At 38.2% G+C, this 26,065-nt stretch overlaps 2 protein-coding genes across 3 annotated transcripts in view; one reads left to right on the top strand and one right to left on the bottom strand.

Moving 5' to 3' along the window:
- The window catches only part of ChT (choline transporter), a 36,209-nt gene extending 29,663 nt beyond the window's left edge, over positions 1–6,546 (top strand). For both annotated transcript variants that reach the window (XM_028179375.2, XM_028179376.2), the window contains exon 10: positions 1,523–6,546. In XM_028179375.2, the coding sequence (XP_028035176.2) occupies positions 1,523–1,841 (319 nt within the window). In that variant the 3' untranslated portion in view covers positions 1,842–6,546. The remainder of the gene's footprint in view (positions 1–1,522) is intronic.
- A 949-nt stretch (positions 6,547–7,495) lies between these two features.
- On the bottom strand, positions 7,496–24,655 carry Muc91C (Mucin 91C). The gene is made up of 4 exons (XM_089728231.1): positions 24,529–24,655; positions 22,436–22,481; positions 10,781–10,847; positions 7,496–9,505 (listed from the first exon to the last, which is right to left on the bottom strand). Exons 2-4 carry the CDS (start codon positions 22,454–22,456, stop codon positions 7,836–7,838), a joined length of 1,758 nt encoding a protein of 585 aa, XP_089584357.1. The 5' UTR covers positions 22,457–22,481; positions 24,529–24,655; the 3' UTR covers positions 7,496–7,835.
- Between the last annotated feature and the right edge of the window lie 1,410 nt (positions 24,656–26,065).

The raw sequence follows: 26,065 nt of genomic DNA, 5'->3' as shown, positions 1-26,065 counted from the left end.
AGTGTCTTCATCGTTAGTGGCTTGACTGCGCCTCTAGAATGGCTGATGTTCACGAACAAATCGCTCAGCAATCCAAGGTGGACCTCAATGTCCCCTATAAACTCTTTTGCAATTCATATATTATAAAAAACTACTTAGCTTTGTATACCACTTTATGAGGATAAATATTATTTTTAAAGATAATTGAAAATAAATTAACTAGAAGTAATAAGAACCGACTGTCATATTCACATTAAATAACACTTTAATGGATTCAATTAAATTTTAAAGTAACAAGTGATGTAAGTAGATACGCCCTAATAATAGAAATAATTCAACTAAGTTCCAATAATTATTTGTGACAATTTCATTGTTGCATCGTTTTGAAGTAACATTTCTTCCGTGTAGGCTGGAGAGAGGGGTACTTAGAAACTTGCACATTATTGCCTGAGTTGTCTGCCTCATTATAATCGTAATTTTTTTGTGTCTTCACTCATACACTGGGATTTTCAGTAGTTTGGCCTAGGGTACCGCATAGTGGTGGGGGGTGAGTGTCATAAAAGAAAGAAAGGATTCTTGAGAAAATGGGACGCAGTGGTCTCTTATCGAACCAGCGTATTGTGACTGATAATTTGTGTTTGCTAAAGTTCGGATGTATTGTGAGGCCCCACGGTGAGATTGCATAGTCCAGCCAATTTTTATCGCCAAGCCATTATATTTTTACCAGTTTAAAGGGTGGGAAGGCTGGTACAATAGAGACTTTAATGTGTCTCATAGTCGCAATATTCACGTTGTCTTTTGGCCCCATGACCCCTGTAGGTATATCAAGGCGGCGCGGCGGTGAGTTCGTCTATCGGTGTACAGTTAATTAAGCGAGTTAGGAACTCATGAAGTGACTAGTTCATGCCTATGCTATTAGTACTGGCTGAAAAAATCATTTCATGATTTAATAGCGCCTTATTTATTAATACAATTTTCTAAAGAATTCTCTTAAAAGGAAACCATTGCAGAATAATGATTTAAATAAGTTTCTTTTATTATTGTACTATGATTCAAATAAATTTCTTTTTTATTGCGTATGTGATTGCATCAGCTCTTGGGTTATCTACTCTAAAGCGGTTATTAAAGCACAATGTAATTACTAAGCCTCACCTAAGCATGAGGTTTAAGTCTGAAATTTGTTGTAAATATAAAGGTTGTCCTACTCTTCTCAAGCCTGAATGCACGACTGCTTCGCGGTAGAAACAGGTAGGATAGCTTCCACCGGAACTCATTATAGCTTCGCAGCATTGTAAGGCAGTTTATTTATTTATTTATAACTTCATATACTAGAAAGTATAAAGGCGGACTTAATGCCATAGGCATTCTCTAACAGTCTACCTTAGGGGAGTGCAGAGATGAACTTTGGTAGGTGTAGTGTGAAGGTGATATTACTTAAACATATGTGTATTGTAACATACATAATATTTATAGATACAAATACTCGTACTTGTTAGTTCGTTGTGTTCTAAAAGCTATCTACAACAAAACTCCTTGTTGTTAGATTTCTCTTTAACTCCGGATACCTGAGCCCCGAGTCGGACTATTTCAACTGCGTCGTCAACATCCCGGAGGATATCCGTCGTGTGGACGAGCCATCCGAAGCTGGAGAGCAGATGTCCGTGCTGGGAGGAGTCCCGGGTCGACTTTACGGGGCTGCCTCCACTTTAGTCGGCCCCGATGAGAAGTCCGGAAGAATCAACCCGGCCCTGGAACCGGATGACGATGACCTGGATGACCCCAATGACGGGCCGACGCCGCTCTTTGGCTCCAGTAGCGCCCCGCCCCCAGTGCAACCCTACGGCAAGCAGACCGCCTTTTAAACCGATAAGTATGCTTTGTATTATATAAGTTGGTGATTTTTTGCGACTCTCAGGTTTGTACATTGCTTTGAGTAAAAACGAATGCAACAATAAAAAAAAAGTATACTAATTCGAAAAAGGATCCTGTTTTTGACGTGACAACGTCTTATAATTCGATGGAGCCGGCTGCACGCACGAAAAAACTTGACTCATGAGGCGTTCCATTTAAGGCTTGAAGTGCAAGCTAGAGCGCGCAACGAGCGACAAAGAGGCACAATCGGCTTCCGCGTTCGGCAGCGTTTGACATCTGTCTCTCTCCTACTTGAGTGAGCGATGCATCCGCGTGGACAGCTGCTATACAGTAATACATTTACATGTTTTCGTCAAGTATGAAGTTCAGTGAAAAGTGAATGTGGTGTCAATTGTTTATAGCAACGATAATTGCGATAGTTGAAAATGAAACCATTCCATAAGTATTTTCTTATGACGTTGTCACGTTCATCGATCGTCAGTAAACCGACTTTACAGACAACCGATTTTTTTGACAGACACGTAGTAGCGCACAAAACATTCTGCAAACCGCTGTCTTTTTAATTTTGAATAGTACGAACGAATGTCGATTAGCGTCTCCATAAAGATTATTTTTCGATAAACCTTACACTGTAATGCTCAAAACTTACATATCATTAGTATCTTACTATGATTTTTACTAAGAGAAATATTAAAGATTTACTTTACTATTTACCGTCATTTTATATTATGTAAACAATATGGCGTTTATTAATAATTATATTTAAATATAGTTTAACTTTAAAAGCAATATACACGTATATTTCTCGGTGTAAAGTAGCGTATTATAATACTTGCACTTAATTCACTGCATTTGTACAAATATTCGTGTATTTCGATCGAAGCAAAATCATTTCTCGTTTAAAAGTTATAATTTGCGTAATTACTGGTCATAGGACCTCTTGTGAGTCCGCACGGCTAGGTACTACCACCCCGCCTATTTCTGCCGTGAAGCAGTAATTGGTTTCGGTTTAAAGGGTGGGGCAGCCGTTGTAACTATACTGAGACCTTAGAACTTACATCTCAAGGTGGGTGGCGCATTTACGTTGTAGATGTCTATGGGCTCCAGTAACCACTTAACACCAGGTGGGCTGTGAGCTCGTCCACCCATCTAAGCAATAAATAAAAAAAACATTGAGCTGAATTTGTTTTTATCAAACAGCATGAATGTTTGCACAAATGTGTCTATACCGTTAGCATTGCCAATGGTTCAACTTTCGCTGGTCAGTGATACCTAAAATTAATACATATCAAATTGTGAATTATCGTTGTTAGTGAATTATATTGTATTGTCATTGAAAGGATTCCTTATTTAAGTCAATTACGTGTTTAGATGTAGCACACAAGTAGTCGTGTACGAAGGAATGTGGTGAGCGCCCAAATCATCAGCAATGGTGAATCATATTTGTTTAACTCGTAAGGCTTATAAAGCATTTATTATGTATATAGATCAGAGTCTATTATCATAATATATTTTACTGTTTATATCCCGTCTGTTTTGGTGAATTATTGTTATATTATTAACATAATGTTCTTGAAACTATTTACAAAAGACAAAACGTAATTAGAATTATACGTTGTTAGAAATCGTGGATGCTTGGCGTACTTAGATTTTAGATGAGACATGTATAAAATGTTATATGACTATTTAAATTTATTATATCGATGTTAAATGTGTTTAGTGGGTGATTAACATTTAATATCAGTTTTTACAGCTTACGTAAATGCGAGGAGTATTTAGCAATCGGCCTAAATTAGCTGATCTAAAGTATGTTGTTCTTGAAATCAGAATATAGTGTAAATACTACACGCCTGGCTGCTATCACTCCGGTGTCTAGCTATGTAACTCTGGACAGAGCAAAAATTTAATATAAATTATATGAATAACCGATTTAGGGAATGTATTGATTTCCCCACGGCATAAAGTCAAAGTGGGTGTTACTCTAATGCATTCGTTGATGGACTTTGGTTACCATTTATCATCGGACGGACTGTGCCCTTGTTGCCCTAACATGGTCTACATTGAGATCTAATCACAGCATACGCATAGTGTACACCTATGTACCTACTAAGCCGCGAACACGTCATTTTGTCAAGAACAACATACATTTTTGACAAGTTTTTGAATGCGCTCATTGTTGAGATTCAACAGCATTAAAGGATATTATTTAAAAGTCAGCTGTTTAGGTACGCCCTCGATAAGTGTGATTTAAACACAGGTCCTTTTACGATATATATGAGACACTGAACCCAAATCAATAATGAAGCCAAGTTGGCATCAATGGGCTCCTAAAATCACTTAATATCACTCCGCGAGCTGGTGTACCTATCTATAGCAACAAAAAGAAAGTTATTTCAATATCATTAATAGCTTCGGGTCTTAATGCATCTGCTTATAGTGCAGCATAGCGCATCCATAGGCTAACACAAGCGTTGAAGCGTTTTGAATGGCATAAGCTATAACCTAAGCCATGTTTAGCTAACATAAGCTAACATTAGTTTTCCTGTGCATGCTTACGATTCGGTTCGTAACATTCCCATGCAGCTAGTCAGCCTTTAGTCGACAAATTATATGTCAAAACTAGTCAAAGGAATAAGTATAGAAAACTGATATATAAATGTTGATAATATTATTATAAAAATCTGTGTGTTGGTGTTTCAAGTTCTGTCCGTATTTATTGTATTTTTGTCTTGATAAATATTCTAATTATTACTGCTAATGAATTTACATAAAAACGAGTCTTAAAAAGATTTGTCGTATTTCGGTTTACAATGTCGAATAAATCTTGAAGACGACTTTTTCAGATTGAATTTCTAGATTGAATTTCCTGCTGTTTTTAGTAACCATATTCTGGAATTCAAAAATGGAACCTTGGATTATATAATGTCTAATATTATATCTATTATCTAATGATTATACAATTCTCAACATTTGTATAGTCGGACAAAAGTCTGTTGTATTTACAACTGTGACGAATATAACAAAAACCTTAAAAATTACGTAAGCTTTGGGTAAAAAAGCTATATTAAAGCTTTTGAATCGAAACGAAACATATCATAAAGTGGATTTAAAATAAATAATTATATATAGCTTTTGAATTATTTATTGATGTATTTAACGAATTTTAGAAACTTATATATTTATAAATCTACATACCTACTTAATCTAAAGACGAATTGGTCCCTTTCTCGCTTGTTGGAGCGAAAATGAAAGTATCATATCAAAGTTAATATAATTTGCTTAATGTACAATATCATTTTTAGAACACTGTAAAGTAAGAGGTTTGTCATATACGATTTTAACATGAACTATTTGTACATAAAATATGAAATATAAATATAATATGATGCTCGGTTAATAAGACGAAAAGTAAACTAAATAAGAAAGAAAATTGCAGCGGTAAATTCCTAAAGTCATTATAAAGAGTTTGAAAAGCACTGGAAAATCATCACCCTAATATCTCAATGTTCTTATAACTTGGACGATATCTTATCTTATACCTTTAAACGAGCAATTGTTGTATATATATTTATATATATACATAATCTGAATCTCGGAAACGGCTCCAACGATTTTCATAAAATTTTGTATACAGGGGATTTCGGAGGCGATAAATCGATCTAGCTACGATTAATTTTCAGAAAATGTTGTTTTATTCGTGTTTTCAATAATCAACTTTATCGATAATCAACTTTATGACTCTTCCCGACATCTATTGGTGAATAATAATAATACTATTTTTCTTAATTGAAAGCAACTAACTGCTTTAAAGACACAACAAGATGACGTTATAAAAAAAAAAAACCGAGCAAAGTCGGTCATCATCTATTAATTATTAGTTGAGGCCATGCTTTTGTAAGGCCCCTAAATCCAAACACGAGAAGTCAGAAGCTGCGGAAAACCATCTCACGAATTTTTGAACACATTCCAGCTTTACGCTTTCCCAAAAATAATATTGTACATTCATACTGTTGTGATAAAATAGAACTTCATATGAACTTAATTGTACTAAGACTATGTAACGAAACATATCATATGTGTGATTTTATCTTAGCGTTTTAGCGGTATATAAACATGTTATATGTAACTAGATATAGGCATTGTTGTTGTTCTAATGTAATGCTTTTTAATATATTGCGGGATGTATGCTTAGTGCCGAGAGAGTTTCTGGCATTAACGTGAGATTGATGGTAGGTGGTAGCATTTGTAAGGGATTTGTCGGTGGCGCTGTCTACTTACCATTATACACTCCGACTGCTCGTTTAGTTCTGATAACAGCTAGAAAGACACAGGTTCGAGATTCGGCACAAAACATCTCAATACTTCTGAATGCCAAAGGTAGTCGCCAATTAAAATTCACTGCTTGTTATAAATATTAGTTAGTTTGGTTACTGGATAGCGAGTGTGTTTGAACGGTCCATATTATTATGTACATGATTATGTTACCAACTTTAGATCGAGTTTATTTTTATATTATGTGTATTTTTAACTACGATATATCAGAAAGCATTACAATCACTTTAGCAGTAGATAAATGTACCAACTTTCGACCTATTCCTAGTTCTTGTTGAATATTTCGAAGGATATCGTGTAATTAAATGTGTAATGTTGTGAAATGCGTTGTGCGAGCAACGTTAATAAAACTTATAGCGTGTTGATGCCTTTCTTTATTCAGCCTTTAAACTAAAACTTTGATAAAGAAAAAATATAAATCTAGAATTTTTTTTATTTAATTCATTTTTTTGGTGAAGTCACCAAAAGGGCCTGGTGCTAGAACCTGTAGAAATCGCAACCTTTATAGCGCCTTTCTCCATATACACGAATTTTAATTATTTAACTAGCCTGTGTGACGTGGGAGAATCTTGAAGACGTTCCAGAAGTCCAGAGATGCTGAAAGTTAGATGCTGCGAATTGTTCTGGTGATAGGACCTCTTGTGAGTTCTGGTGGTAGGACCTTTTGTGAGTTCTGGTGGTAGGACCTCTTGTGAGTCCGCACGGGTAGGTACCACCACCCTGTCTATTTCTGCCGTGAAGCAGTAATGCGTTTCTGTTTGAAGGGTGGAGCAGCCGTAATAACTATACTGAGACCTTAGAACTTATTTCAAGGTGGGTGGCGCATTTACGTTGTAGATGTCTATGGGCTCCAGTAATCACTTAACTGTGGCTGTGATTGAGGACAAAGTCTCCATAGCATTGAAAAGTCGGCTTTCAGATATAAAAGCACCGAAAATATAACAATGAACGTATTTAAGAAGTATACTTAGTTTCTTAGACTAATAAAAATTTGGAATTATAATTGCAAGAATAACAGTATAGGGAAAATCATAAACGTATCAAACATTTAAAAAGTATTTATTTATTAATTAAAAAAATAAACTTTACAAATACACTTACAATTATATTTTTTGTACATTTCACATTTAATTTAATTAACTAATACTTTCGTTTGATTGCACCAGCATGGCGACGTATTGCTCACCGGGAGATGCTTTTCATAGAGAGCCCTCTTCACTTTAACACTAGTGAGATATTTTCTATCAATGACCTTGGAAGTTATGTAGGACCTGGTGAGTTTACGTGCCCATTACGAAAACACATAATTAGATTTTTTTTTCTTTTTTTTATGTTTGAAGGACTACTGGTGGCCCTTAGGCCTTTCCAGTTTCAAGTCATTCCAATTTGTTTTGTCTCGTGCATAATGACAAGTAGCCTTTGCTGTCCATTGAAAATCCTCGAAATCTTGTTACAGAGAGCCAGTCAGTTTGGTAGTATTAATGTTAGGTCCGAACTGTTTCATTTGGATTAACTATCGTAGTTTTGATTTGACGACGAACCGGCACAGGAATCAGGGTTCAGTGAACGTTATGATTATTGAGGTGTATCATCCCAAGGTTAAAATGAAGAATTGACTATTATTATTACTCCTTGGTTAATACGAGCCAATTCTAGTACACGTAGCCACCATTAGAAGAATAGCTTTGGCTGATAGTGGCTGGTACGCCACCGCTTGAACCACTTGATGAAAATCCACCTCCGCCAGAGTATCCTCCAGATCCTCCCGAAGAATAACCTCCACCCGATGAGTAGCTTGAGCCACCAGAGGAATATCCACCTGACCCACCAGAATGACCACCAGACGAATGCCCACCGGAACCACCTGAAGAATGTCCACCTGAAGAGTATCCTCCTGATCCACCTGAAGAGTATCCTCCTGATCCACCAGAAGAGTATCCTCCCGATCCACCAGAAGAGTACCCTCCGGATCCACCAGAAGAGTATCCCCCTGATCCCCCAGAAGAGTGCCCTCCTGATCCTCCAGAAGAGTACCCTCCTGATCCCCCAGAAGAGTAGCCGCCTCCAGATGAATATCCACCGGATCCACCTGATGAATGTCCTCCTGAAGAGTGTCCACCTGACCCTCCCGAGGAGTAACCGCCGGATGAACCTCCAGAACTGGGGGCTCCGTATGAACTTGATGGAGCACCGTAAGAACTTGAAGGTGCACTAGGGGCACCGTAACTTGAAGATGGAGCACTGCTTCCAAATCCACTTCCGCCACCAAATCCACTAGCTCCAAAACCGCTGCTACCGAGCCCGCTACTACTGAATCCGCTGCTCCCGTGACCAGAGGAAGAAGATGAAGATGAGGGGGCACCATAAGACGATGATGGAGTTCCATACGAGGTTGACGGTGGAGATGGTGCTCCATATGATGGTGACGGAGCCGCCGGAGTTCCGTATGATGCGGAGGGAGCGGGGGCACCGTATGATGAGGATGGTGCTGGGGCACCGTATGATGAGGATGGTGCTGGGGCACCGTATGATGAAGACGGTGCTGGTGCACCATAGGAGCTAGATGGAGCGGGAACTCCATACGAGCTTGAAGGCTTGGAAGGTTTAGGGGCACCATATGAAGTGGAAGGACCAGTAGGAACACCGTAGCTTGTTGCTGGTGGTCTTGCTGGAGCACCGTAGCTTGACGATGGCTTGGAAGCGGGTGCGCCATAGCTAGATGAAGGTTCTGGGGCTCCATAATTGGAAGAAGGAGCAGGGGCACCGTAGCTGGAAGAAGGAGCAGGGGCACCATAGCTAGACGAAGGGGCTGGGGCTCCATAGCTGGAAGAAGGAGCAGGAGCACCATAGCTAGATGATGGAGCAGGAGCGCCATATGAGCTAGATGGAGGTCCATAGCTGCTCGAAGGACGTGGTGGGCCGTAGCTTGATGAGGGCTTAGGGGCTCCGTAACTGCTTGAAGGTTTCGGTGCTCCATATGAGGATGATGGCTTGCTGCTGCCGTGTCCACCTCCATGGCCACCTCCTTTGCTTCCTCCATGGCCACCTCCTTTGCTTCCTCCATGGCCACCTCCGAAAAGGCTACCGAGACCGCCACCATGGCCACCGCCGAAAAGGCTGCCAAGACCGCCACCAAGGCCACCTCCATGTCCACCGCCTTGACCGCCTCCGTGACCGCCCCCGTGACCGCCCCCATGACCACCACCATGTCCGCCTCCTTGACCACCGCCATGACCCCCTCCGTGGCCACCGCTATATCCACCACCACCACCACCCCCACCGTGTCCACCAGAAGGCGGCAGGTATGAGGAGCTTAACGGTGCTGCAAACAAAAACAACCTCATTACTTCAATGACGACTAATCGTTAATTAAGTTAATACTCTTAACTTAGACCTCTAAAGTAAATTAATCTAGACTTACTTAAAGATATATAAACTACTTTTGCGTCAACTACTCCTTAAAAACTCGTACATAGCTTAAAATATGAAAGCCCTTTTAAAACTCGAGATGGCGTCGCGTCTGGCGAGTTGAAAGCTGTTATCTGCTTAATGGGTCTATGCCGGGTCAAGAGCTCCTCAAAGCTCGGACGAGAGGTCGAGAGAAACTGACTTGGGGCGCTTTTCATGTTTTTCATGTCTTAACTTAGATAGAGCGTTCGGTAAGTTAGACTGAAGTAAAGTTTGTTATTAAAGCTGAATTTTCGTTACGTATTCGGAGGTTTAAAGAGACAATGTATTTTGGATAGGTACATACATATATTATGTAATTAAAGAAATAGCCGGGAAAACGACAGATCTTCCGTGGCAAAAGTTTATCGATTACTAGCTAGGAGATACGGGTATGGCTTAGTCGTCCAAATTCTACGAAATCTTTCACATTCAGTGGTTTTTGAAATATTCGTAGTCGAGATAATTACACTGCGGTTTCACGGCTTTAGTCAGGAACATTTATTTTTCTCTTCCTATGATATATTAATTGGATTTTATATATTATCTTTATTTACTGCATTGGATTGGCAGGCGAACTGACAGCGTGTCTCAATTTCAGAGAAATGAGGTCAAATTCTCAATTAGGTTGTACAATGGCTCTCTCAATGTACACGACGCTTTGTGGCAGAAATAGGCGTGATGATATTGCCTTTTTAGACTGGTTCGCAATACGTTTAACCACTGCTATAATGGAAAACAAAATTGCGAGGTTCCTATGTTACTCTTTCAGTTTGGAAGTCGTTGATGAGCACATCATTGTATGTATGTCATTCAGGGTTGAATCCTGTCATAGACACATCATTCGATACTAATAAACCAATCGGTTTACGGTAAAAAAAAAACTTTTTTTTCTACCCAAGCTGATAGCCTTGAGAAGCTATTTCAGCGTAACCTTAACTAGTAGGTGAGCTCACAGGGCTCAAGCCTGACGACGTTGCTAGCACGAACCCTAGCAAGAGTCGTGCTTCGCAAAATCTACCACCGGATCGGAAACGCGACCCACTGAGAAGATCCGATCCGGGTTAATTTACTCGTCGAGCCCTTCATCGCAAGCGACGAGTTTACGGCACAGATTACATACAATCGAATAATAAACAAAGAAACGTACCATCACGCTTGAAATTCTTTTGGAAAGTCCCAGAAGCAACGCTCAGCAACACTAGTGCTGGTAACAGCTGTAACAAAATAAACATTCAGATTAATACATTGAAGTAACAAAATAAAGCTATCATCTCACTATCTCGTTAAGTTATTGTTTTTTGATGGATTAACCAGCAGATTAAGAAGTAGAATACATGTACAAGAAAGTCATTACGTAGACACTTGTAGTCGGAATCTAAATTTGTATTTGTACTACCCTCAAACTGACTTAAATTGATTGATTTGACACAAGATGATCCTTTGTATTGGATGCTAGGGGCATATTTCCAGAAAACCTGATGAAGGCCCGTATTAAAGCAAAAAAATATATATTTTCTTTTTTGTTTAAATGAGGCTGAGAATTGCGATGTTGCAATGAAGTGCGTGTTAATGAAAACCGCAGAATCCTTGGTTCAAGAGAAAAATTGCGGTACTCCGTCTTGCACAATGCGTAGCCGCCTCTTAAGTAATCGCTCTATTCAAATGTAAAGGACCGTCAGGGTCGCACTGATAAAACTATCTATGGCTTAGAGGTAAAATCGAATATCACTTTACACAATTAATCTTTAGAATTACTGCTAATGTGATCATCTAGATCCGACCAAACGCATTGTTAATTTTTCAGTTCTAGAACCTTCTAAATGCTTATATTAAGAACTTATGGATCACAGGCGAAATCTATTTTAAAATTAACAACAGCGCCCTTAATAGTTTAACCAAAATTTATGTACGCGCCAAACTAATTATGATATGTTTTATAGCGGCTATTGCAGATTCCAAAGGAGAACGCTACGTGGCATCGTGTAAAATAGTCAGGATGGAGGTACCAACCATGCTGAATTATAATACGTCCCAGAACTTTTTATTTTTATGATTGAAAGATTACTGGTGGCCCGGAGACCTTTCCGGTTTCACCAGGACATGTGGCCGAGCAAAGGCTCAGCCAGGAGGGGTGGGATTTGCTAACAGCTGCCCGAGCGCCTCCAAAGGAGACCTAACAACTCAAGAGCAATTGCTTCGCGAATAAATCTACTACCGGATCGGAATCGCGACCCGCTGAGAAGATCGTCCCAGAACTAGAAGCATCTGAAATGTTTAAAGGTATTACTGAATTTACTAATAGTCTTGTGCCTTTTAGACTTTACTTTCTTCGCAGTGAAACTGTGAATGTTTAAATTCGATACACGATTGAATCTGAATTTAAATGCAGGTATTAAAATGTTGATCGCGTCCCAAACGTAAATATAAACGAATGCTTTCTCTTAAACTTTTGTAGGTATGTTGAGGATTTCATCTTAAGCTGTTTGACGCAGTAAATGACAAACAGAAAAAAAAATCATGTTTCGTGTGTTGGTACTCGTGTACCAGGCTTATATCGACCTCATATCTCAAAGGGATGTTCACGTTGAAATATTTAAGGGTTCCAGTAAACCCTTAATGCTAATAATACTAATATTGTACGCTAAAGTCACAATACTTTATAGGTGGTAGGACCTCTTGTGAGTCCGCGCGGGTGGGTACCACCGCCCTACCTATTTCTGCCGTGAAGCATTAATGCGTTTTGGTTTGAAGGGTAGTGCAGCCGTTGTAATTATACTGAGACCTTAGAACTTATATCTCAAGTTGTGTGGCGCATTTACGTTGTAGATGTCTATGGGCTCCAGTAACCACGTAACCTCAGGTGGGCTGTGAGCTCGTCCACATATATAAGCAATAAAAAAAAAAGGAACATAAATAAAGATTAATACATATTATGCAGTAAACATTTACGACCGATTCAAAACCTACAAGCTAATTAAACGTTATTATCGGAAGCTAGTCGAAAACAGTACGCTCAATTAACTGAACTCATTGTATATATTAATTGAAAATCATGTTGTTAATTGGATTTGTTTGTTACAAAGGGTTTTGTCGGAGCAATGGTTGGAGTTCATTAATTATTCTTGTGTTCCAGAAACAGGTACTGAAGACTTGTGGTAGACGAGCTATTATATTTTTAATACGCTTTTATTAGCTTTATACGTATGTTAGTATCTATGTGAGTATATAACGGAATGTTTGGACATGATTTTGACCTCATTCAAAACGTGACCACCGACACCATGCATGCCGCGCTTTTTTACAATTAATTTTTCATGGGTGTTTTTTTTTACCTTTTTTTTTCGTTATTGGATTTTTAAATTGCTTATTACATACCATGAAACTGTACGTTAACTGTAAAACCAACAGGAAGTTATATTTTTTTAATAAAATGCACTATATTGTGCTAATTGAGTCACCGCGTTTTGCCGTTGATATTTTTTTATTATGAAGGTTTACTGGTGGCCCGAAGGCCTCTCTAGTTTCACCAGTACAGGCTCAACCAGGAGGAGTGGGATTAGCTAACAGCTGCCCGAGCGCCTCCGAAGGAGACCTAACGACTCGAGAGCAGCTGCTTCACGGATGAATCTACTACCGGATCGGAATCGCGACCCGCTGAGAAGATCGGCGATTTGCCGCTGATGTACATTGTGGCGAACCTTGGAGATGACTGTGGTGTCCTTGATTGGGAACACATAGTGTGTAATGTTCCTTTTACCTCATTTCTATGCAATCCGCATGAAAAACATTAGACGTTAACCTTAAAAAAACACTTGGCAGACTTGTTTTGTTTAGTAATACCGAATTATGCATGTTTCGAACTGTTTAAATGCGATGCGTGTTTCAACTGCAGATTCAAGGAGATAAAACAAGAAAGCGACGTCTGGCTTTGAAAATTTAAACTGATGACAACAAACAAACGAAAACAACCATCAGCTTTTTAAACCTGTGACGCAATTCTCAGTATGTTAAGCTTATCTTGTTATAGTCCCTGTGTTTTGATTTTTCATTCTACTGTTTTATTACGAGTATAATACGATTGACTATTAGGTGATTAGAATATTCGATAACCGACTTTGAACGGTCAAAATAGTTCGAGTTTAACTTAAGTTATTGCATATATCTACTTTTATTTTTCAGTTAGGGGCCGAACCTCCTACGAGGTCCGCGCGCCCCATAGGCGCGGATGTGTGGGATGGTCCGCTTTTTCCCCCCTACCTATGCTGATAGCCTTGAGAGGCTATTTCAGCTTCGCCCTAAATTGTAGGTGAGCTCACGGGGCTCAAACCGGAGTGTTGCTAACACTGGCCTATTAAGAGCAGAGCTTCGCAGAATCTACCACCGGATCGCAAACTTGCGACCCACTGACAAGATCCGGTGAGAAACATAGTGGGCTGTGTCTATGAGTTAATTCGGTTGTCGAGCTCTTCGTCGCAAGTGACGGGTTCGACGAGGACGGTGACCGGTGCTTGTGGTGCCTAAAAGCACCGTTAATGGATCGGGAGGATCCGTAATGACGTGTTTTGGGCGACGTCGACTATTTATCATTCAGATATCAGTTCTAAGGTCTCAAGTATAGTTACAATGGCTGCCCCACCCTTCAAACCGAAACGCATTACTACTTCACGGCAGAAATAGGCAGGGTGGTGGTACCCACCCGTGCGGACTGACAAGAGGTCCTACCACCATAACTATGCTCTCATCGAACCATGCCGTGAGTCGACATATAGATCTTTTTCTGTTACGAACTATTTCGACGATGAAGTTGCATAGTCGTGTGCTTAAAAGTAATCAAGTGAATTAAATAAGAACAATATCGGCATCGTCCGATATATTTCTGCCGTGAAGCAGCCGCATCGTTCCTATTTGCAGAGTGGGAAAGTCGTTATGTAGTACAGTTGGGAGTTTCGACCTCATGGCGGGTGGGAGGCGATTCAAACGCTGATCTCTATTGGCTCCGGTAACAATTTTTAGATAAGATCAGTCGTTTGACTGTTGAAGCGTGACTAAAGATTTTCGAAAAAAATAATACTTAATAATTGTAGATAGACATGCTCTAACAAAATCGACTTCAAATAGAAAAAAAAGATATTCCAAAACAATTTAATATACACTAAAAACAATAATCATCGAAATCGGTTAGCGTGATACTGAGTTATTGCGTTATTCATCTATTTGTCGCGCACGTACTTAATGCAAATTTAAGCCTTTTATGGTTTTCTCATGGATACCATTATCAGAACTGGACTAAATTGATGATTAATTGAATGGGACCACACGGGAAGCGTCAGCTTTCTAATAAAAAAAGAATCATAAAAATCGATTCATCCAGTCAAAAGTTATGAGGTAACAGACATATAAACAAAACATACAGTTGAATTGAGAACCTCCTCCTTTTTTGAAGTCGGTTAAAAACCGAGCAATGTAACGCAAACAAAATGTATGTATGTTCTCAATCTTAGCGTTTACACTTCGTTTACTCCTACTTTCTCATCACGAAGACCCATATTACATCATGTAACACACGCATTAAATTTTATTATGATTTACAAAGATAACTTCCTTAATATATTCATATTCTTTTTATTTAGACATTTGTATGTGTTTTTGATAAATGATTTTGATAAATCAATTTTGATCAATTTTTGATAAATGTGTTTTTGATAATTAAGTTCGGTGTTGAATATGAATATTTTATTACGCAAAGTTTATGACTTCCATCGTCATATATGACTGGATAACGGTCTGATATTTAACAATGTGTTGTTGGTACACAAGGCCTGATTAATGGCGGTAACATTTAAAACCAAACAAATGAGACGAAATGACAATGAGGTTGTTGAGAGAGTTTTAACTATGAATGTGGAAAGCTTTAGAGGAAGAGGTGAAAGAAAGAATGCATGGATTGCGTGAAAGACAATATGTGTAAGAAGGAAGCGACTAAGAAATGGTATATGATAGAGGAGTATGGAGGAAGGAGAAGTAATGTTGCGTCAACCTCAAGTGACTGGGAGAAGGGCAGGATAATGATGATCATGATGATAATTTAAAACCAAATATAGTCATGGTTTACTCAGTTTTTTATTCTGCTTTTAGTGTTTTTAGACAGACACGACGAGATTGTTTCCCAGTAGAGCGGGTAGGGCAATGGACGGTCTACTCTAGATTGATGTCGTGAACAGTATCTATAAAAACATGGGCTATACTACCAAAAACGAAGATACTGCTGATCTGTAATTTTTCAAATAGTGGGTATTCACCAGCCTTATGTTGCTGAAACCTCAAAAGGTCAAAGCTTGACAAGATAATAACCTCAAATTATGGTTACGCAATGAAATTGGCGCGAAACGGTCGCCGCCATTATTCAATGGAAAGTGTCATGGCGGTTCCGCATGTATCGCGAAATGCTTCCTAGAAACACAATAAGTACTAATTAGATACTTCTTTTAAAAGAAGGTGTGTTGAGTTTTCCCAGTTTCGAGATAAATATTAATAAATTTTATTGATCGTTTTTATTATTTCTTTATAATCGATTAATTGCTTTGACGTTGTAGAATCTAAGGACGTTTAATTATAGAGCTATTTATCTTCGAGTGATTATTATATTAATTTGGGTGCAAGTTTGGATTCTTGTCTAAGCTATTTTACAGCTTTACTTAAAATTGGCCCGAATAATTCCTAGTTAAATAAAAGAAATATAGCTCTTATAGTATCATCTTGTCCCCTTCGTTTTAATGTGACGGATATTTTATTATGGACTATTACTTCCGGTAATAGTCAGTCCGGCTGTTCATCAGGTTTGAGCTTAAACTAGGTCATGCAAAATGTTTTCAATTATTCCGAAGCATTTTAACGGGTGTCCATACAATTACGTGGTCTACTATAGAAAATAATTCCCAAGATAATCCCGAGCCCACAAATAGAGCCGGACCGCGGGAAAAACCAATAAAACAAAATGAGTTCCACCATTTGATATATTATAGTTTCGGTAACAATGCGGCCCGTCGGCCATTTTGTTGTTCTGATTCACATACATCGTTCCCATGAGGAGACCTCTTCGTTTGTTTTATTTTTTAGCGTATTGATGGGAGGCAAAAACATATTTGCGTGCAGTCTATGTATGTAAGTAGGTCGAGTTATAACAGTTTCGATGTGTAACATTTTCATTCAGCTTTTATGAAATGTTGAGGATTCTTGTAATAATTTCTTATCAACGACGTCTAAACTTACGACCCTTTGCATCTATGACGCCACAGACACGCAGTGGATTTTCAAGCCTCACTTGGAAATGCCCAAAGGAAACATTGAAGTAAAAAAATGTTACGGAAATAATTTGATTCTGTAGTAATAATTGTTAGTCGTAAAATCTTTGTAATTTAAATTGTAAAGTGTTAATAGAGATTTATCCAAAACGATAAAAGCGGAGTGCGGTTATTGATTAAAAGTTTTATAGTCGTACCGTAAGATTCATTTGTCTACATATAATATTTCGACCTAAATGAAGTTACGAAATCATATATCACGCTGACATGGCAATTAGCACGGTAAATAACCCATCACGTAAAACAGTGACGTAACTTACGGAAATCAATGTCAGCCTTGACATTACTTTCTCGATTACGTCAGAGTAACATTACTCGGCGTTTGTCAAACGTTTTACTGCACTGGGTTATGACAGTATTGACAGATGTCAAGAAAATTTTACTTTCCTTTGTATACCAATCGGGATTATGTCATTTGCGTAATAAAATAAGCATTTGAATGAATGAAGGCCAATTTTTAATAGTTCTATTGAAATGTTAAAGAATGAAACTCACGTACACACTTCGAAAGGGACCAGTTTTGGTAATTATTTAAATTGTTGCGGGCTAAACTAAAGTATGTGTATGAGTATGTGGGTTTGATACAGGCAGCGGCAGGCAGCGAAATATCTAATTTCCTTTCAACGTGTGGCTGCGCTTATGACGATGAAAAGAAATTTTATATTGTAATATCATTTAACAGGCTTGTGTATTTAACGGTAGTCAGCGGCTTGGCTCCGCCCCTGGCATTGCTGAAGTCCATGGGTGACGGTAATCACTCACCATCAGGTGAGCCGTGCGCTCGTCTGCCTATACAAGGGCAATAAAAAAAAACATGATTTTTCACACAAATTTTGATACTAATATTAGCATAATTTGTACTAATTAATACGGTATATTCAAATATAATCATCAATATCGATATTCGCCGGTCGCGCGTTGGAATTTCGAATAGCATATAACCCGTATCTGGTTTGATAAAGCAAATTTGACCGAAATAGAATTGATTGTATATATAAAATTAACAAACGAATATTATATTTAAACTAATTGGAAATCTGCTGATTGTGGTCAGTAAAATGTTAAAAAAGATTAAAGTTTTGTTGACGTGCGATTACTAAATCATCCATACACGCGATAATAATAAAATCACTGTAAAGAAGATGGTGAATTTGTTTTAGCTCATTGCTGTAGTGAGTACTCAACTCATGAAGACGATCAGAAAGCAAAAAGTGGGACATCACGGTCACTTGCTTCGTCATTGTAGGTACTGACTAATAGCGATGGGCAAGGATAAAAGCAGAAGACTTGTATGATCCAAAAGTCCAGGCTGAGGAACATCAAGTTGTACACCTTGCGCTGTAAATAAGCATCGGTCACCGACATTAGATTCTGTGACGCAATACTGCGGCTTATGAATAGTTGCGAATAGGGTGACAATAATATAATATTTCGAAACTTTTTTTGGTAATAATAATCCGTGTTTAGTAGCCTTTCCCGAAGTGGGCGATAACGCCCCTTTGTGGGTGCTGCAAGCTTTAAGGGGGGCGGTAAGAGACCCCGCAAAAAAAAAGGGGCGTTGTGCAGGCTTGGGAGGCGATTTATAATTTCATCTAGGAGGACTTTGAGACACCGACTGAGCCATCGCTATAGTGGTATTTAGGTAGGTGAAAAAATGGGGATGCTAAAAATAATTTACACTAAAAGTGGACAGTAGAGATAATAAGTTTGGGAGCTCTTGGTGTATAGTAAATCATATAGCGTGAAGATCGGACGGTCGATAGGACAGAAAGATTTTTGAGTCAAGACTACGTACTGGCTAGCGCAGTGTGGGACGACCGCCTACCAGATGGACCGACAACCTGGTGAAAATAGTTGGGTCACGTTGGAAGCCGGTGGCAATGGACCGGCCGCACTGGATATCAGTTGGAGAGGCCTATGTTCAGCAGTGGACAGGCTGAGACGATGATGATGTTGATAAGTAAATTACAATAGTCGTTATTGATCTGTTGACTGGCCGAAGTGATTTAGTGTATCACGTGACTTGATTATTTCGAAATTCAAGAAAAAGTATACTTTGAGAATATCTGTGAATATATTTTTGTAATTTTTGCTCTAACATTCCTGATTCGTTTCAAATTGATCGTTACGTAATCATCTTTCTAAATAGGTAGCTAAGCAGACTGATATCACAACGCCATCTACTCAAGGCTTGCTACAGGATAATCAAATGATATAGAACAAAAACACAAAACAAGGAGAACTCAATTCGGCTCTCAAGCTTGCCTCCATGGCTACGGTTCGGGAAAGCTTTTAGATTTTTGGGCTCTGGATGTACTTACTTCCATCTCGTATTTATTACTGGCTCACACAAAGCAATAACTAGCTTGGGGTCGAATGTGGAACGGTATTAAAAAAAAACATAACTTATTTAAAATCCGTAATAATTAAAAAATCATGGTATTTCTATATATATTACGTAATATAACGCAGTCTTTTATTGTGCTACGGAACAAGGAAAATGTTTTGGTACTAGCCGAGAGAGATTTCTTTGCGTTTTGCGACAATGTGTGTGGTTAATGATGACTTTCGGTTTACGCTTAAGTTAAGAACGCCTATATGCCTCGTGGCCTAGTAGCGTGAAGACATTATGTCGTAAGGTCGTTAGATCGAGATTGTCAAAATGATTTTAAGCGCCATTGACGGCTTTATCTTTATAAATAAGTTCGATAGGACTTGGTTCGAATGTGAACCACATGAATTGAAAAGCGGCGTTGACTGTGTGATGTTAGTAGCCATTTACTACCAGTACTACCACGGGATTGCTCATCTTAACTAATAAATCAAAAATTAATCACTTTGTTAGTTTCGAGGTGTGAGAGAAATACCATGGTGTCTAGTTGCGACTTTCGATTGCGGGTCAGCGTCATTGCTAAGTAAGGACCTCTTGTGAGTCCGCACGGGTAGTTATCCCCACCCGCTTATTTCTGCCGTGAATCAGTAATGCGTTTCGGTTTGAAGGGTGGGGCAGCCGTTGTAACCTATACCTTAGAACACATATCTTAAGGTGGGTAGCAGCATTTACGTTGTAGATGTCTATGGGCTCCAGTAACCAGTCAACACCAGGTGGGCTGTGAGCTAGTGCACCCATCCAAGCAAGAAAAAAAAAGACATCTGCATTCAAGGGTACTTACTACATACCCGATCCTGTGAACCGAGTGGTAAACAGTCAACGTCGCACATAACACGTCATTTCTAGGAGCTATTAGGTACCTCAAGCACTGGTCACAGTTCTCGTCGAACTTGTCGCTTGCAATGAAGGATTCGGCGAGTAAACTAACCCACAGACACAGCCCACATCTCGCCGGATCTTATCAGTGGGTCGCGTTTCCGATCCGGTGGTAGATTCTGCCAAGCACGGCTCTTGCTAGGGCTAGTGTTAGCAAATTCTCTCAAGTTGAGCCCGTGAGCTCACCTACCCGCTAGGTTACGCTGGCATATACTCTTTAGGCTACCAGAATAGGCAGGAAAAAACCAAAAAAGGGTATTAGTCCTAGTTTCGTTTGTATTTCTGGCAACCTTGACACACGATAAAAATCCTAGTTTGCAGGGCGTTGAGTACAGTTTTTAATTCATTTACAAACAAAAATCTTGTTTGAATGTGGTTCGTTCATTCACCTTGCAATATCTCAAGCTGTTATACGATGACGCGCTGCTTCTTATTATGCGATGCTTATAGTCTTGCAGTCTTAATTAAATCTGGGCTATCACCAAGATTTTTTCTTTGTTTTATTAAGTTTTATTCTTTGTATTATGATTTGTGGAGTTAATATGTGTTAACAATCAACAACTATGTTTTTATATTATTTTTTATTGTCCTTCTAGACAGACGAGCATACGGACTATCTGATGCCCATGGACTTCAGCAATGCCAGGGGCAGAGCCAAGCCGCTGCCTACCGTTAAATACAAAAGCCTGTTAAATGATGTTATTATATAAATTTTCTTTTCATCGTCATAAGCGCAGTCAGACGTGTGTCAAACGTATCAAGTGCATTGACCTTTAAATAAGTGCATTATCTCTTTACGTTTGTGAAGTACTGTTTTTTTTTTGTGAACATCCGTTAATGTATGCCCATTACAACGAGATTAGTAGAAAAGTGAAAGTGTGGAGCCCGCATTCAAGATGCTATCATTGAATTGAGTAATACTTTATTTTTATAACACGAGAAAGAACTTTGGTTTTGTGGATTTGTTTGCTTCAATTTTGCTGTCGATTAAAATCTGACATGTGCATTGAATAGCTTATACATCGAAGTTAGTTGTAGTTTTAGTAGCGAAAATCAGAGAAAATATTTTTTTCGAAGAGTTAGTCATGGCAATATCATCACGCTTGCTTCTTGATGCTGGGGTCGCAGATGCTATACAAGAAATAATCACGTCTTCATCTCAATTAAGCATTTTCGTATTTTCAAAATCAAATATCACGTTTGCAACCGAGCAATAATGACTGACATACGCCCTTTTTTTGTATTGAGAGTTACCGAAGCTCAAACACTACAACACTACAACAAATGAAAGCTCCCGGTCACCGTCCTCGCCGAACCTGTCGCTTGCGACGAAGGGCTCGACGAGTAAATTAACCCATAGACACGGCCCACTGAGTTACTCGCCGGATCTTCTCAGTGGGTTGCGTTTCCTGGTAGATTCTGCGAAGCACTGCTCTTGCTAGGGTCAGTGTTGGCAACACTCACCTACTATTTCGGTGAATATAGAATAAACTAGAATAGGTAGTAAAAAAAAACGAAAGCTCCCACTCACTTAGTAACGAGGACTGACTCTCTATTGTATTTTAAAAAAATATTTTAGTATGTGCATTAATTAAATTTATTATGCATTGAATAGAATGAAAAATTTAAATTCATCGAAAAAAGAAACAAAAATTCACTTTGCGCATCATTAATATACACATTATAAATTGATGTAATATTAAATCGTGAAACTGTTTTATGTTTATTTGACTTGTTCACGTAATTGAGAAATTTAATTTCTATCGCTATGGAGTGTCTGCTCAGGTATGTATATAGTTTTTGGTCGACAGATTAGAATGTTTTTTTTTTATTTTTTTTTATTGCTTAGATGAGTGGACGAGCTCACAGCCCACCTGATGTTAAGTGTTTACTGGAGCCCATAGACATCTACGACGTAAATGCGCCACCCACCTTGAGATATAAGTTATAAGGTCTCAGTATAGTTACAACGGCTACCCCACCCTTCAAACCGAAACGCATTACTGCTTCCCGGTAAGTACGTATTTCATTAGAAAAATTGGTACCCGCCTGCGGGATTCGAACACCGTTACATCGCTCGATACGAATGCACCGGACGTCTTATCCTTTAGGCCACGACGACTTCGAAAATGATTATTTTTGACGAACAAGTGTAATTTTATTATAGACTTACCATTAATTTGAGTGGAGCCATGTTGCTGAGTCGCACCGTCGCTGATCTGCAACGAATTTCAAGTTTTTTATTTAAAACACAACATTAACAGATTAACATTAACGGCCGTCTGGTGTAGTGGTAAGTGACATGGTCACTACATAAGTGGGTCGCTTGTTCGAATCCCGCCAAGGGAAGGTATTTGTATGATAAATATAAATGTCTTTTCCAGGGTTATTAAATATATGTATGTGTATAATAAAAATTCCTCATTTATTTCCGTTATCTGGTACCTGTAACACAAGTTCTTTACGAACTTATCACGGGACCAGTTAACGTGGTGTGATTGTTAGTAAATATTTATTTATTTATTATTTACTTTTTCTTACAGATCGCTCTTCCTGGCTAACTTACTTTACCTGGTGACCTAGCACTGAACCACTGACTTTTGTAACACAGGTTTTCCTAGCATAAAAGTCAGGGAATATTGTTATTGTGTACCTCATAAAAAAGCCATGTATACTAGTTTTATGAATTCTTGTACGTGTTTGTATTTTAAGAGGCTTGAATAAATATATTATTATTATTATTATTAAAAATTTATTAGTTTCAACATTTTTTTTTGTTTTTATGTGTGAACGAACTCACGGCCTACCCGATGTTAATTGGTTACCAGAGCGCATAGACATCTACAACGTAAATGCCGCAACCTACCTACTTGAGATATTAGTTTTGAGGTCTCAGTTTTTACAGTACAACGGCTTCCCCATTTATTTTCGGTGGGTAATAAAACTAAGATACTTTAAAGCATACGTCCTTACAACTAGTGATTTGATAGACCAGAAGTAACGAATTGTTCGCGCAAATATTATTTTTATTAGGATCCTTGATCTACATAATATTATGACAGTATGTTATCCTTATATATTAGACCTCAATTTTGTTTTAATTCATAGTTCATGCTTGTGTTGTCCGGGATAGTTAATATCTGTTTTTAGTTTGATATTAGTTTTGTAAATAAAATTAATTGATAATTGTTTTTTTAATGCACAAAATTATAATAAGTATAAACATGAATTTATCGTTATGAGTGCCCAATTACTTTTACATACAATTGCATACGTTTAGTACAATAGCAATTAATTAATAGTTATATGTATTTATTAATAATGAGCTGGTAGGTAAGTTAGCCTTTAGTTCGCTCTTTGTTTTGTTTGAAAGTTTTTCTGTCTGTCTGAATTTATAACATATATTGCTTAGAGGGTTGTCCTACTTAATGACCTACCTAGTGTTAAATGGGTATCGGAGTCTATGGAGATCATAAAGTGAACGCTGCCCCTTGTACCTTGAGGTCCATGTCTCAATTGCTTAGTGATTACGCAAATAGTTTATGCGAGTTTGATTTTTATTACACGATGTAATTCCTTCACCGTTCAGATCTAGCAGACTTGTACATATTGTAAAGAGCGTTCATTTTTTGACTTAGTTAAAAAACTAAATTAATGTCATTTCTTAATTTAGTTTGGATACTTCAGATTATAAAATATTATAGGAATACCAGACGCTGTATAATACAGAGCAATACGTATGAAATCTTTATATATAAAAATGAATTTCTGTTCGTTAGTCTCGCGTTTTACTCGAAAACGGCTGGATCGATTTGGCTAATTTTGGTTTTGAACTATTTGTGGAAGTCCAGAGAAGGTTTAGAAGGTACATAAATATGAAAATACTCGGAATTAAATAAAAATAACAATTTTGTTTTTCCTTTGATGTGTCCCCTGTCAGATGCATTCCTTTTGTTTGTTTTAAGTTTATTTTATACAAAAGTTTAGTTTTTTATTTATCGATTGAGGCACTACGAAGACTGCCGGGTCAGCTAGTATGTAAATAATTTTGTTTTCCATATTTTGATTCACCAATAAATATTCTAATGTTAAAAGTTTGAATTTTAAATAATAAATGTTACATTTTATGTAAAGGTACATTGGTTTCAACCACTGTTCGTATCTATATATTGTTAAGCATTCATTAATTGGATTGGGTACTATTAATTTTGCTTGTTCCAACATTAACTAGCGCTCCGAAAAAGTTTTGGACTTCATCGAACTTACCTCAAGTTATAAGTAATCCAAAAACACACACGGATTAACACTTATAAAATCGGAAAGGTTCTATCGAGTGAATTTGCGATCAACCGACAATGCGTTTGGCGGGACTGCCGTTTGTATGACAGGTACAAGCTTTATACAAGTAACAACCCCACTCTTTAGAACGCATCTCAGCACGATTGTGATGTACAGTGAATTTTTGATCCTTAGTAAAATGAAATTATTTTCTAGAGGTTCCCGCGAAGACGTACGTTAAAGAAACCACTTTTACGAATTTAGTTCAAGATTGTTTTTTTTATCTTAACGTATATCTAACTTTTCGTATATAATCTATACTCTATACTAATAATACTAATAATATTATAAAGAGGAAAGATTTGTTTGTTTGTTTGTTTCGAATAGGCTCCGAAACTACTGGACCGATTTGAAAAATTCTTTTTCCATTAGAAGCCGACATTGTCCCTGATGAACATAGGCTACTTTTTTTTAAAAATTTTTTTTTTTTTTTTTTTTGTTTCTTGTGTGTTTTAATGTTTCCGAAGCGAAGCGAGGGCGGGTCGCTAGTAATAATAATAAAGCCTTTATTCAGACAAATACATTTTTTTTTTAACATATTGTAAGGAATACCCTACAAAAAGGGTATAAAACCGGCGCGCAGCTCCATCACCCGCTCATTTGTCGGTTGACATTCGTCGAGAAAACATCGTTCAAAGACTTTAAGTGTTAATTTAGGAAACACGAATTTTATAATAATGTTGAGGGTACAGTGCCTATAAATAGCAACGCCTTCGCTCGAAACATTCATTCGATCGGCGGCGTTCGTGAGAGAAGGTAGTCGTGGACGTGGTGTGCGTGAGTCATTGTTTTAAGTCTCTGTATACGTGTGCGAATTGTTATTTTTTTTAAATGGTTTTTCTTCTGATTCCTAATATCAGAAGTGGGATAAAGGACTCAAATAGCCCACAGTAGCGTAAAACTCTGAACTTTGTTTTGTTTTACAAAGACTGCTTACTTTGATGCTTTCATACTTTATTTGTTATTTTTCTTGTGTGATTGCAAATTTTAACTGTGATAATGAGACATACTGAAACTCCTAGTACACGGAGGCGACCGTCTCGAGATGATTCTCGTAATCGAAAACGATATTATGCTTTCGTGATCACAGAGATGATAGACAGAATCGCGATACGAACGATGCGCTCGCGCACGATAGACCTGTCGCGACACGTTCTAACGCGCGATAAGGCGCGCGCTGAACAGACCACCAATATTTTACGGATAGTTACGACTCCCATGTCGAATATCGTTGGTTCGCAACAAGGCCACGTAGAATCTAGTATCCCGGGTTCTAAGGCGTCTACCCTCGCCAGTGCTTTGATAAAACTTTAATAGTGATACGGGGCATAATGGGCCCTCAGATTAGAACCGCGAACGCTAATCTACTCATGATTTGATTTCATTTTTAGTGGAGGTCAGGTTAGGCCGAGTCCTCATAGGGTTCAGGCACTAGTTGAGTCACCAGTGACTCGTAATGTCACAC

Source organism: Bombyx mandarina, chromosome 06 (genome assembly GCF_030267445.1).
Source record: "Bombyx mandarina strain Sakado chromosome 06, ASM3026744v2".
Classification (NCBI taxonomy): domain Eukaryota; kingdom Metazoa; phylum Arthropoda; class Insecta; order Lepidoptera; family Bombycidae; genus Bombyx; species Bombyx mandarina.
This window is presented reverse-complemented; position numbering and strand designations above follow the sequence as displayed.

What these genes read in the sequence shown, in the direction of transcription:
- Muc91C (XM_089728231.1), bottom strand. Translation starts at nt 22,456, where the DNA reads ATGGCTCCACTCAAATTAATG. An exon ending in TGGCTCCACTCAAATTAATG is followed by an intron (nt 10,848 to 22,435) that starts GTAAGTCTATAA and finishes ATTTTGTTACAG; the next exon opens with CTGTTACCAGCACTAGTGTT. An exon ending in AAAGAATTTCAAGCGTGATG is followed by an intron (nt 9,506 to 10,780) that starts GTACGTTTCTTT and finishes TTTTGTTTGCAG; the next exon opens with CACCGTTAAGCTCCTCATAC.